At 39.0% G+C, this 12,922-nt stretch overlaps 1 protein-coding gene and 1 long non-coding RNA gene across 2 annotated transcripts in view; one reads left to right on the forward strand and one right to left on the reverse strand.

Annotated features, from left to right (window-relative positions):
• Positions 1–5,018, reverse strand: part of LOC148102557 (uncharacterized) — a 35,227-nt gene extending 30,209 nt beyond the window's left edge. The window contains exons 1-2 of the long non-coding RNA XR_015719135.1: positions 4,859–5,018; positions 1,782–1,916 (exon numbers count right to left, since the gene is read on the reverse strand). This is a non-coding gene — a long non-coding RNA (uncharacterized LOC148102557). The remainder of the gene's footprint in view (positions 1–1,781; positions 1,917–4,858) is intronic.
• LOC102780597 (N-acetylneuraminate-9-phosphate synthase-like) lies at positions 3,887–12,341 on the forward strand. Its single transcript, XM_087841903.1, has 6 exons — positions 3,887–4,103; positions 4,217–4,432; positions 4,873–4,972; positions 9,965–10,119; positions 11,131–11,397; positions 11,591–12,341. The coding sequence occupies exons 1-6, from the start codon at positions 3,972–3,974 to the stop codon at positions 11,774–11,776; spliced, it is 1,056 nt and encodes a 351-aa protein (XP_087698029.1). The 5' UTR covers positions 3,887–3,971; the 3' UTR covers positions 11,777–12,341.
• The last annotated feature ends 581 nt before the right edge of the window (positions 12,342–12,922 follow it).

Here is a 12,922-nt window from a genome sequence, read left to right on the forward strand (position 1 = left end):
ACAGTTTCCCGTCTAAAAATCTGTTTTCTTCATTATTCGCTTGCTTGTTACGCACAACTCTACCGTTGTTTACAGCGCTGTCGGCCGACGTTTTTTTTTCTCGTTTTATATACTTCCGAAAAGAAAACCTAATTTCTGCCGTTCAATACTGAACAAATTTAAACTTTTTAAAATTATGCAAAATGCAAAACGCTTAGCCGTGTCTCTAATAAAACCGCTGTAACTTCAGAGGTAATGTTCATGTGTTGATTAATGGTTTTCTTTCGTTTTTGATGTACTGCAGAATGTTTTTATAAAATCCCAGGCCAGGAAAATCGCCTTCATGTTTACGAATGAAAAACAAAAAAGAGCTGTCAGGTGCTCAAAATAATCCTTACTCTCAAACGTTAGAACACGCTTTTCCTCGCAGCACGCCGTGTAATAAATACTCAGAAAGAAAATGGCAGCCGTTTAAACTCATGTCTAAAAATGTATAAAGAATTTGAGCATTTTTATTTCCTTGAAATCAGGTTGCCCCCATGTAAATGTGTTTATTTACATTCATTCAAGTGGCTACCAAGTGTTTTCTTCAAACAGGACACCTGACAAACTAAAAATGTCATATTTAACAATATGTTCACATTTAATAATATCCAGAGTACCTTTTAGTTAAAATCACTGCCTTGTGGTAGTTTTGCCTCAGCCAAATGGTTAAGGTGTGGTTTACATCCATGTCTGTCCACTTATGATACTGTATACACATGTAGTCAGTTATAGCCAAACACCTTTGATTACTGAACTGCATTCACTTCATTAATGAAGTGAATGTAATTCACATTTGTGTGAACATTTGTCTGAGATTAACTCTTTGGGGTCTTTACCTTACAATATAACATACTTGAGTCAAAATTTGTTGACTGTTTAATCGGTGCCACATGAATAAAACTGAACAGATCTAAAGAAGATGTTCCTGAACTTTGGGTTTATTCGAACAGGACGGATGGATAACCACAGGACTTTTCCCCATATGATAACTAAAACACAAAATAAATTAAGACAGATCACTGTCCCAAACTTAAAGATAAAAGTGTATTTACTGGACTTGTTTTATCAGTGAGGAGCAAAGTACAATTAGAAGTGCTTGTTCTGATGAAAAGTTAAACTGTAAACAGCAGCGTAGTGAATAAGGATCTGTGTCCACGAATCCTCAGCAGTGACAACACTTAAACATCATAGTTCAAATTCCTTAATGCACACCTTTTTCTCCATGGTGTTCAAATGCTCTTAGCTGTTTAAGTAGAGTAAAAAGTCTGACATATTTCATGACCATTAAGTGTTAGACAAGGCTCTGAAAACAAGGTTACGGTTACAAACAAAAACCTCTGCTTGTGCGCACAGACCCTAAATCACAACAAATAAGACAATAGTAAGACAATACCAGTAATAAATACTCAGAAAGAAATTTCTAAAACTCATGTCTAAAAATGTATAGTTTCACGCACAGGTGAAAACACTCGACTCCAGGTACACGACGCCCAACTGAAAAACTTCACATAAGTCGAGTTGCCCGAGAATCACAGAATTTACAGAAAATGCACTATTTTGTGATATATAGCGTTATCAGGAGAGATATGTCTTATATTGGGATATGAGATTTTGGTCATATCACACAGCCCTACAAAGGATTATAATTCACGTAGAGTTGCATACACATAACACCATTCTGTTGCAACAAAAGCAGTTTATAATTAAAGTAACATACATACCTTGAAAAACTAAATCAACCACAACATTAAACTCACCTTGTTTATGTAGAGAAGGTGATCAGGGTTTTTCTTCATTTCCTGAGACCAGCTGCTCTGGATCATCACCAGCTTGTATCTTCATCTTTTTTTTCACTCGGGGAAGTCTTTCCTTTTCTTGGCCATTGCTCTGCACTGGAAAACCAAAGTGTGTGATCAAAGGTGAAATAAGGGATATTTTTATGTCTGTGAAGGTTCTCAGTCATCCAGGTCATCGTAGTCAAAGGAGCTTGCAAAGAAAAGCGTCTGGACTTCTTTAAGTTGCTTGAAGACGTTTCACCTCTCATCCGAGAAGCTTCTTCAGTTATAAGGTCAAATGGTGGAGAGTCCCAGATTTAAACCTAGTGGGAATGTCCCCCCGGGACCCACACCCAGTTTCACACCTTGGCTCAGGTGATTTTTTTATTTTTTATTTTAATTTTTTTTGCCTGTCCCGTTTGGCTCTTTTGCCATCAGAATTATTGTCTAAAGGCGAAGAAAGATGCCCAACGGATTTACTTTACCAAATCGACCATCTCAGCCTTGCCGAAATGGTCCATTTGATTCACCTTTTATTGTTTATTTTATTTTCACTTGCTGAATATGGGACAGACTTGACTGGGGGAAAGAAAGGGGAGAAAGAAAGAGGGAAAGAAAAACAGCTGAGAAGAGGGACGGGAGAGAAGGGCAAAAAACAAAAACCAACAGAATAAGCAGACAAAAAAAAATAAACAAATAAACAAATAAATAAATATATCGATCACCTGGATCACCTGTTGAGAAAGAGAAAAGAAAACAAGCAGAAGAAAACGAGAGTAATAGAATAAACAACATCACAATGATATATGGGAATATGACAGTAAATACTAAATATTAAACATTATTGTGCAGCACGTAAGATCGACAGCGCACAGTGTGCTTTGAGGTAGGAGCTAAAAAGGGTGTAGTTTGTGTGTGTGATCACCCGTGTGTACACCTGTGAGCATGGACACGCTTGTTTTTTAAAAGGTTCCTTCATGTAATGATCTGCTAGAGGGTGTGGGGGGCCACTACCCAGGGGCAGCCAGGCTACCAGGTCAGTAACTCACGTCCATCAGCACAGACCCTCTCTAACTTTGCAGTTATCAAATCAGCAGATTGTCTGAAGCGCAACACAATGCGAAGCGCAACACAATGCGTTTCAGATCCTGCTCCGTATTGTTTTCTGCATTTTCATCCACTTTATAGCTGAGATTCTGTTGTTACCAAGTGTTTCTCCTTTGCAAGAATCACAAAGAGACCTACAATTTGTGTCTTGTTAAACCTGTAAATAACTCCAGGAGGTATTTTCTTTTTGTGACGCTTCTACACCCTACTCTGGAATTCAAGTCAAGAGCCAAAACCAAAACCACACAGCATACTATCTGTAAATATTTGTAATTAAGTATAAACCTAGCATACTTTAAAATGTTATAAAAAATACTGAAAATAAAAGTAGCAAAATTAGAAAGTAGTAGTGATAATTTTCAGAGTACTCCAAGAAACTAGAAAATTGTATGTCAGTGATATATAATAATATCTGGGATTAACATATATTTTATACTTCTTATGGGATTTTATGTAGAAGTTACACAAAAACCTAGACAAGTCTCCACTGTTAGTATTTATACATGTGTTGGCTGAACTTTTGGTGATGTGCCTTTACAGTTCAAGCAACTTGCACATCAGGTGATGTAAAGATGAAAAGAATTAGAAAGAAATTAGAGTATCCATCTTTAAAAAAAAACACTACTGCAAAAAGAAAATCAGATCAAAACCTTAGGTTTTGATCTGATTTTGATCTAGACGTATTTTGATCTGGACGTAACATTTTCAGTTTATTATTTTAGTCGATACTTTTAGGTGTTGAGACATGAAATGAAGAGATTTGCATTTTGATCTTACTTCAGGATCAAAATCTGACTTAGCATAGGATAAACATGACAAGTGGTTGAAGCAAGGAATTCAATCAATGCTAGTTCTCGTGGATTAAAAGAACAAAAAACATGAAGTCAAACCTGAAAAGCATGCAAATCTAGGTGTTGCAGAGGCGGGTCATCATAGGGTTATATAAGACAGTGCATCCAAGAGCATCTTCCTCTTACTTTCAACCTTGAAGCGTTCGTCATTTGAGATTCACCTGTGAATTTGACCCCACTCAGAATTTTAGCCTGTTAACTTTCTGTCGCCACTATGCCTCTGCAGTTTGAACTGTGTCCTGGCAGAATGATCGGGGGCTCCCATCCATGTTTCATTATTGCTGAAATTGGACAAAACCACCAGGGAGACATTGAGATTGCCAAGAAAATGATCAAGATGGCAAAGGTAAATTCAGGCAGTGGTAGTCTGACTATGAATGATGATGAAAAAATATTTGGGCTGTAAAATGTCTTGCCTAATCTTGCCTTGCTATCTCTGCTCATCTCTTCTCTCATCAGGACTGTGGTGCTGACTGTGCCAAATTCCAGAAAAGTGAATTAGAATACAAATTCAGCAAGCGAGCCTTGGAGCGCCCCTACAATTCAAAGCACTCCTGGGGGAAAACGTACGGTGACCACAAGCGTCACTTAGAGTTCAGTCATGATCAATACAGGGAACTAAAAAAGTATGCTGAAGACATCGGCATCTTTCTCACTGCCTCTGGTATGGATGAGGTATGAGCTGCAAATAACCATGATTTTCAGGAAAGTTTTATTACTTCTGATACATTTCTGTTTTTCTTAACTTGATAAACAAAACTGAGAACATAACGTACAGTGTAGTGTAGTGTAGTGTTGTCTTATATGATGATAATGTCACCATGCATAGACTACCAGCGATTAATGAGAGTTTTGATCAAATTGAAGTGAATTAGATGACCTTCGCAGTTACCATATCATATTTTGTTCCTTAAATATCAGGTTGTATTTACCTAATTTTAAGACCTGCCAAGTACCAAGTGATTTTTTTTTCATTCTTTCCTGAAAATTCAGAATTAATAGAATGTTTACATTTTTTTTTACATGAATGTAGCTGAATAACTAACACGTAGAACAGTACATATATCACAGATCACTGATGATACTCTGTGCCTCAATTACCTTGATATTCATAGATGGCTGTGGAGTTTCTTCATGAGCTGGATGTGCCGTTCTTCAAAGTTGCGTCCTGCGATGCAAACAACTTCCCATATCTGGAAAAGACAGCCAGAAAAGGTACAGGCCTTTGTTGTATTACACCTCAACAGCACTCTTGCCTCAATGTTAAGGAAACATGTAACTGACGGTGTTCAGTGAATTAAACACTGTGTAACAAGGTGGGTGTGGTCCTTAGTAAAAAAAAAAAAAGAGAAAAAAAAAGAACGAAAAGAAAAATGTGAAACTGCATTGGACAGGTATAAAAGTGGGCAGGATTAAAAGTGTAACGACAGCGATGAATTTCAAGCAATAGCAATGGTCTCCTTCACATATTCTCTAGTTTTTAAGCTATTTGTGGCTATTTTTTATTCAATTATTGATTCAGTTCATCAGTGTAAAATCAGTGAGCTGATGTCATGCATGAGAATGTGTCTCTACAAGCTGAAGGAAAAAAAAAAGGCCTGGCCATAGATGCTAATTTGAGTCTTTGTGTGTGTGTACCCCGGCCCACGGCGCCCCACATACATCCATGTGCATACGCACAAACACAAACGTACGCACGCACGCACGCACGCACACACACACACACACACACACACACACACACACACACACACACACACACACAGTCTCTGTTCTTACCAGAAGTTTGTTTGCTGTAATTTATTTATTGCTTAAAATATTGACCACATTTAATAATAAGTTAGATGTAGAATATAAATTATATCATTAGTTTAACCCTCCTCAGATTATTGACATTGCATCACGAAACACTCTACAACACAAACAACAATCAAAGCAGAAACTTACTGTAAAGCTGGGCATACACTGTGCGATTTTTTTCAGTCGCGTTATTCAGCTTCTGCTCAAACTGCACGATTGACTCGCAGGGGTTATAAGTTCGTAGGTCACGATGCAGGGTCTCACACTATATGGCCCGATGCTCTGATGCGACCTGAGTGCTCACACTGTGCGTCCATAAAATGAAGGTTATAACAGAAAATCTGTCGCTCGCTCTCTCTCTCTCTCCCTGTCTGTCTTTCACTCACACAGACACGCACACCACCAGTACCGGTTTTTGATACGTGCGACACGGGCGGTTGCCCGGGGCGGCATCGTGGTGAGGGGCGGCATCACCTAGCCCAGGGGTCGGCCGCATGCGGCTCTTTAGTCTTTATTTTGCGGCTCCGGGTGGTTTGGGAAAATAAATTAGAAATATTTAGCTGAAGTGTATTTTATTTGTGTTTAGATCTTTTTTTAACTTGTAGTTCTAAATTGGAAGATTATTGTGATTTTGAAATATAAAAATAAAATTATATCTTATTATTTTTTCATCACTCAAAATAAGCGTCACACTCGAGGAAGCCGTATACCCGCCTAAACGCCGTGCATTTATCGAGACTTTCGACCCCAATTATGGATCTTGGATCCACATTATGTCAGCAGCTGTTCTCCACCGTGAACTATGTTAAAAACAAACACCACCCACACCTCACAGATGACAGCTTACAGTCCTGCGTAAAGATGAAAGCCCCGATTTGCAGATGCTGTGTGCAGAGGTTCGGGACCATAAGTCTTATTGTAAACATATCACGACAGACCCGATGATGTTTGCATGAACATGCATCTCTTTATTGACCGCTTTTCACACACGGTTGCTGTACGCATACAGCTGGCTGTAGCTTTTCAGCTCACAGCCCGACAACAGAACAGCAGAGAGAGCACAGACTTTAAGGCGGCGAGGCGCGATTGTGGGTGCCGCTCAGGTGCGTCCGACTCCCCTGCAGCGGCACTGCAGACCACGCCCCGCCACACACATTAACCAGGTAAAATACATATTTAGGCAGAATTTTGCAAATATCTATTTTTTTTCAGCAGCATAGTGCTTTTTTTAAAAGTCAGGTCAACGCTCCAAAAGCCCAAAGGCGATATAAGGGTGGCGGCTCACAGTTTTTGTTTGCTACATGGATCATTTTAGTTCAGCTTGGTGTCTTTCCTTTTGTTATATTTCTTTAAGAGTTCAAAATGTGTTAATTACATAAATAAAATGTAATTTTCTCTATAGCACTGCATGGATTTCATAAGCAACACACCTTAGTTGCTCTGTGGGTTCTTTTAAAAAGCAGTTAAAAACTTTTCTTTTCAAACACACACACACACACACACACACACACACACACACACACACACACACACACACGATTGTACATTAACCTAAAACTGTTGTCGGAACCATACTGAATTTCACCAGAGAAACATACACACACACACATATGAAAAGAGAGAGAGTATGCATAGTATGCAAACGGCCAAACAGCCATCATAATTCGTCATACAATGAGAAAAGGACAAATCAACAACTGACTCTGACTAATATTAAAATCTGTAACATAATGTACTGTTTGGAGTTTAGTCTGTTACTGTTACTATTTTTACAATTTCTTCTTGGAGCAACTGTAATCCACATAATTTCCTTGGGGATTAATAAAGTATTCTGATTCTGATTGTTTCAGGATACATGACCTGCCATTATCCAATCACACATCTGCTTACCTGCATCTTTTGCTCGTTTCTCCTCCTCTTCTTTTCTCTTTTTTCTAAACTGAGCACCTGATGGCTTTGAACTTTTCTTGTCCATCTTGGTTTTAATTTTGCACTCCAGTATAAACACAAATCCCCCAACCCGAGGATCACCACAACATAATAGACCTACACCTTAGTGCACAGATTCACTTTGTCTAGGGTTTATTTCTGGGATTTCGCACAACCCGGGATTCAAATCATGAATACATAATGGGCTTGGATTTACAACATTATGAATGAAATGTGCTCTATTTGGAAGCAGCAGGGCCCCTCCCCTTTCGACGGGTTGTGTGTGAGACTTTAAATCATCAAACTATAAAATATAAATTTTAAATTGTTATGGATCCCTTTACCCCTAGTCCTAAAGTGTATATTTATTTTCTTACTCTTCTTATATTTATTGTTTGTTTACTTGCACTGTTGTAACTGAAGCCTCGTCGTCTCGTCTCTCTATATACTGGACTGTAGCGGAGATGACAATAAAGTTTACTTTGACTTCAGCAGTAAGCAGGCGCACCGAGGGCTCTCGCGCTCACTTTTCGCGTATAGAATTTCGAAAAAACATCGGTGCAAATTATAAGTCTGTATTATAATGTCTGGTGTTTTCGTGTTTGTTGGTTTGTTTTTATTTTATTTTATTTTGCGAGTTGGTTATTAGACGCTGCTCCAGCCAGCCAGAGAATTCCCCGCCGCCCCGCCCTCTCCTCCCTGTGCCGCAAGCAGCAGGCGCACCTCGCAAACAGAGGGCGCCCTTACTCCCAGCAAATGGGCGATAGAAAACCGATCGGTGCCTATGCCATCCCCAGTATGCGTTGGCATAACGTCGGCAGCATGAGTACGAGCAATTATTATTATTATTATTTTTTTGCCAATGCCCGTGATGCCGCCCCCCACCACGATGCCGCCCTGGGCAACCGCCCATGTTGCCCGTATCTAAAACGGCTACTGGGCGGCATCACAGGCATCACTAAAAAGAGCCAGCTCTTTCAGCTCCAAACCGGCTCTTCAGGTAGTTTGGTTGCTTTAATTAATTTATTATTAACAACAATATAAAATTAAGCACAAAAGGAATTACTAATGTAAAAAAAGTGGTTTTATTTATATATGTTTATATATAAATATATGCGGTGGCCCCTAGAGACAAAGCATGCACAAAGTTCAAAGCACGTCCAAACTCCAAAACACTCAAAAAACTCAAAACTGCGCCTAGCATTCGGGAACACTTCTGTTTTCTTTTGTACTTGTTTTGGAGTTTGTACATGCTTCTGAGTTTGTACGCGTTTTGTCTTGTTGATGTACACTACGGAATGTACATTAGTCTCTAGGGGCCACCGTAAATATACCTTTATTTATTCACTCCACATAAAATGTAACAAATAAATCATATAATTGAGATTGAGAGCTTCTTCTTCAGTTGTTGTTGTGATTTGGAATTATACACATAAAAATCATATATTTATTTTAACAAATAAATCATATAATACAAAAACCAACTATTCACATTTCACATTTTTAACTATTTAAATTTTCAGCTTTTTCCTTTTAAACAAATTTAAAGTGAAACAACACAAAACACTGCAAACCACAACACAATTAAATATAAATTAAAACATGAAAACAGAAAGAAGATGTATATTCTCTGTCATATGGGCCTGCATTAATAAACTTTCTGAATCCTTTATCATCTGCAACTGAAAATAGTTGTGGATGATTACTATACCTTTCTAATGTGCTTCGGAGTGAAGCAGAAAAAAGTGTGAGAGAGAGGGTGAGAGAAAAAAAAACAGGGCTCGTGATAAGGAGCCGGCTCGTGTCGTTCACTTCAAAGTCCCGGCTCTAAGAGCCGTTTCGTTCGCGACTGACACATCACTAGTAACACCCTCACGACGGTCGTGAGGAAGTGATTGATGATCGGTAGCTGGTCGTGAGGTGTTAATCGCTTCTCATTACCCCACGTATACTACACGATGCGCAACGCACGATGAAGGCCAAAATCGGGCTGATCACCAAAACGGTCGCACGACTCAAAAATCGGCCCAAATGGGCCAAAAATCGCACAGTGTAAGCCCAGCATAACGCGACTGAAAAAATCGCACAGTCTATGCCCAGCTTTACTTTGATGACATCCCGTGGCTCAAGAGTTGGCAGTTCGTCTTGTAATTGGAGGTTGCCGGTTCGAGCCCCGACTCAGACAGTCTCGGTCGTTGTGTCCTTGGGCAAGACACTTCACCTACCGCCTACTGGTGTTGGCCAGAGGGGCCGATGGCACGATATGGCAGCCTTGCTTTTGTCAGTCTGCCCCAGGGCAGCTGTGGCTACAACTGTAGCTTGCCTTTGCCAGTGTGTGAATGTGAGAGTGAATGAATAGTGGAATTGTAAAGCGCTTTGAGGGTCCCGAAAAGCACTATATAAATGCAATCCATTATTATTATTATCCCATTTTTTCAGTCTGTTGGGTTACGTATATATCAAATCTATCAATGTCAGGGCGACCAATGGTGGTATCCACTGGGATGCAGTCCATGGAAACCATACGTCGTGTCTACAAGACAGTAAAGGAGCACAACCAGAAATTTACTCTCCTGCAGTGCACCAGCGCCTACCCTCTGGATCCTAAAGATGTCAACCTCAGTGTGATCAGGGTAAGACGAATGAACATCATCATCATCTCCTCTGGGTCAACTATGGTGAAATAATCAATATGCCCCTATTTCCCACTTTTTTTTTTACATTTTTTTAATACAGTAATTCATTCTGACTGTGTGTTCTGCCTTTGTTTTGTCTAATTTAGTTTACATGTTAAAAAGATACCCACCCTGGGAACTTGACTCTTTAGTTTCCACTGCCATTTTAGGATTGATTTTCCACTTCAGATTTTATAATTACTGGGATGTATCAGACATGACTCCCTTGTAGAACATCACACAGATCCAATTTGTAACCAGTGTTAACACTTACAGGTACATAATTGTTCAACTTTATTTTTTAGTTAGACTGGTAGAGAGTGAAAAACATAATTTCAGGATCATGATGGACATTCCCAAAAGAGGCAGAAACAATATGAAATGTAATTGAAAATATTTTTGCATTGTTTCTCACATATGATTGTCTAAGACCACTGTGTAATCAATTTATTTCAACAAAGTAACTGTATTCTGAATATCACCTTTTGAAATAGTAACTGTAACTGAATACAATTACTCGTATTTTGTATTTTAAATACGTAACACCGGTACATATATTCCATTACTCCCCAACACTGTTGACAGATAATGTTGACAAACTACATTAATGTTTTTCACAGATGCTTAGCACATAATTATTAACATATATCATGAATGAAAGCTTCATTGCCGTAGTATACAGAGGATACAAATGGCCAGTGCACCAGGCATTTCATGGCACATTATTATAAACCATAGCAGTTTTATAGTACACAACAGCTAGCTGAACAATTACTTTCAAATCCAGCCCCTAAATGATATATGATTTTACAGTATCATATAACACAATCACAAAGTAGGTGTTGATTCTGGAGCAAAGACACCTGTCAATGAAAACCAGTGATTGTGTTGGGCAATACAAGACATTTAACTTTAATATGCTCAGAGTTAGTCTGTGTAATACTATAGGGTTTTTTTTTTTTTTTAAAGAAATACCAGGAGGAATTTCCAGATGTTCCAATTGGATATTCTGGTCATGAGAAAGGGATCTACATCACTGTGGCTGCCGTGGCGATGGGAGCAAAAGTTGTGGAACGCCATGTGACCCTGGATAAGACCTGGAAGGGAAATGACCATGAGGCATCCCTGGAGCCCTCCGAGCTGGTGGAGCTGGTCCGAGCAATACGACTGGTGGAAACAGCAATGGGGTCACCAGTCAAGCAAATGTTACCATGCGAGAAGACCTGCCATGATAAGGTCAGTTTGAATCATTTGACTTGAGTTTTGAAATTCTATCATGTCATAACACTATCAAACCAGTCATTGTTAACTGTGTTTACTTCCACCCTCTTCAGTTCACTGAACATCCATAACTGTACAAATTTGCAAAACATACATGAACTGGATTAAAATATATCTTTTATGTATTTATATTATTTTTCTACTCCAGTTGGGCAAGTCAGTCATTGCTAAGGTGAAAATCCCTAAAGGAACAGTGCTGAGTCTGGACATGTTTGCAGTGAAGGTTGGTGAGCCAAAGGGTATCCCTCCAGAACATATGCAGCAGCTCGTGGGCAAGAAGATCAAAGTGGACGTTGAAGAAGATGACAGCATCTTGGCAGACATGATAGAATAAAGGATCTTCCCAAACTATTGGGACAGAGAGGCAGGCAAATAGAGAAGGATAGAAAATAAAATAGAGTTACATAGGCAGTTAGCTAGAAAATGGGCAGATAATGATGTCATTTGTGAACAGAAAGGGATATGGTGCATTTAATGAGGGATAAGACAAATGGGAATATTATTGAACTTGAAACATATGTTTGGGTGAAGTTACATGGCAGTTTTATGACCTTTATGTAATTTGAATAAATGTAAACACTATTTTCTGAAGGCCACCTTATGTAGGCAATATTCACACTACCAGCCTTGTCCAAATTGAGACATCTATCAGAGTTTCTCAACCAGTGATAAGTTTCACACATTTGTCATACTAATCCAGTTTGACACAATTTCTCCCAATTATACAAAACACCTATATGCATGCAGTGCATGTGTCAGGAAAAATATTGTGAAATGATCTAGGGGACTTCATATACAATTTCTCTTAATCATCCAGGTGTCACATGTGGGGCTATAACTGTAATCAAATGTTTCTGTAATTTTAATACTTCAAATAAACAAGGCTTTAAAGAGCTCTGTATTCTTGATTGTTCATTAACAGTTTACAAATAACACTGAAATATTTCCTTTAACTAAATGAACTTTTTTGTTTACACTCACTTTTTCAAATAGATGCAAGTAAAATACAGCAATAAAATACAACAATAATACCTTTTAACAGTTGGTACAGTGTGGAGGAGTAATAATTAGCCATCCATCCGATTCCGCTTATCCTGGATAAGCTGGAGCCTATCCCAGCCGTCATAGGGCGAGAGGCGGGGTACACCTCAGACAAGTCTCCAGTCCGTTGCAGGGCTAACACACAGAGACAGACAACCATTCACACCTATGGACAATTTAGATTAATCAATTAACCTATCCCCACAAACTGCATGTCTTTGGACGGTGGGAGGAAGCCTGAGTACCTGAGGAGAACCCATGCAAACACGGGGAGAACATGCAAACTCCACACAGAAAGAATTGAACTCAGTTGAACTCAGAATTGAACTTCTTGCTGGGCAGCAACAGTGCTAACCACTGTGCTGCCCCCAAACTTTGCCAAATTACCAAAACAGAAAATGCTATTGCATGCTACATTTAGGCTGTTGATACAGTCTCA

This window comes from Neolamprologus brichardi, chromosome 6, assembly GCF_056152115.1.
Source record: "Neolamprologus brichardi isolate AB-2024 chromosome 6, ASM5615211v1, whole genome shotgun sequence".
NCBI lineage: Eukaryota > Metazoa > Chordata > Actinopteri > Cichliformes > Cichlidae > Neolamprologus > Neolamprologus brichardi.

Bases quoted from the DNA above. Each gene is read 5' to 3' on its own strand.
- LOC102780597 (XM_087841903.1), top strand. From the start codon at position 3,972: ATGCCTCTGCAGTTTGAACTGTGTCCTGGCAGAATGATCGGGGGCTCC. The intron at 4,973-9,964 runs GTACAGGCCTTT...TATCAATGTCAG, and splicing joins GGAAAAGACAGCCAGAAAAG to GGCGACCAATGGTGGTATCC. The intron at 11,398-11,590 runs GTCAGTTTGAAT...TTTCTACTCCAG, and splicing joins AGAAGACCTGCCATGATAAG to TTGGGCAAGTCAGTCATTGC.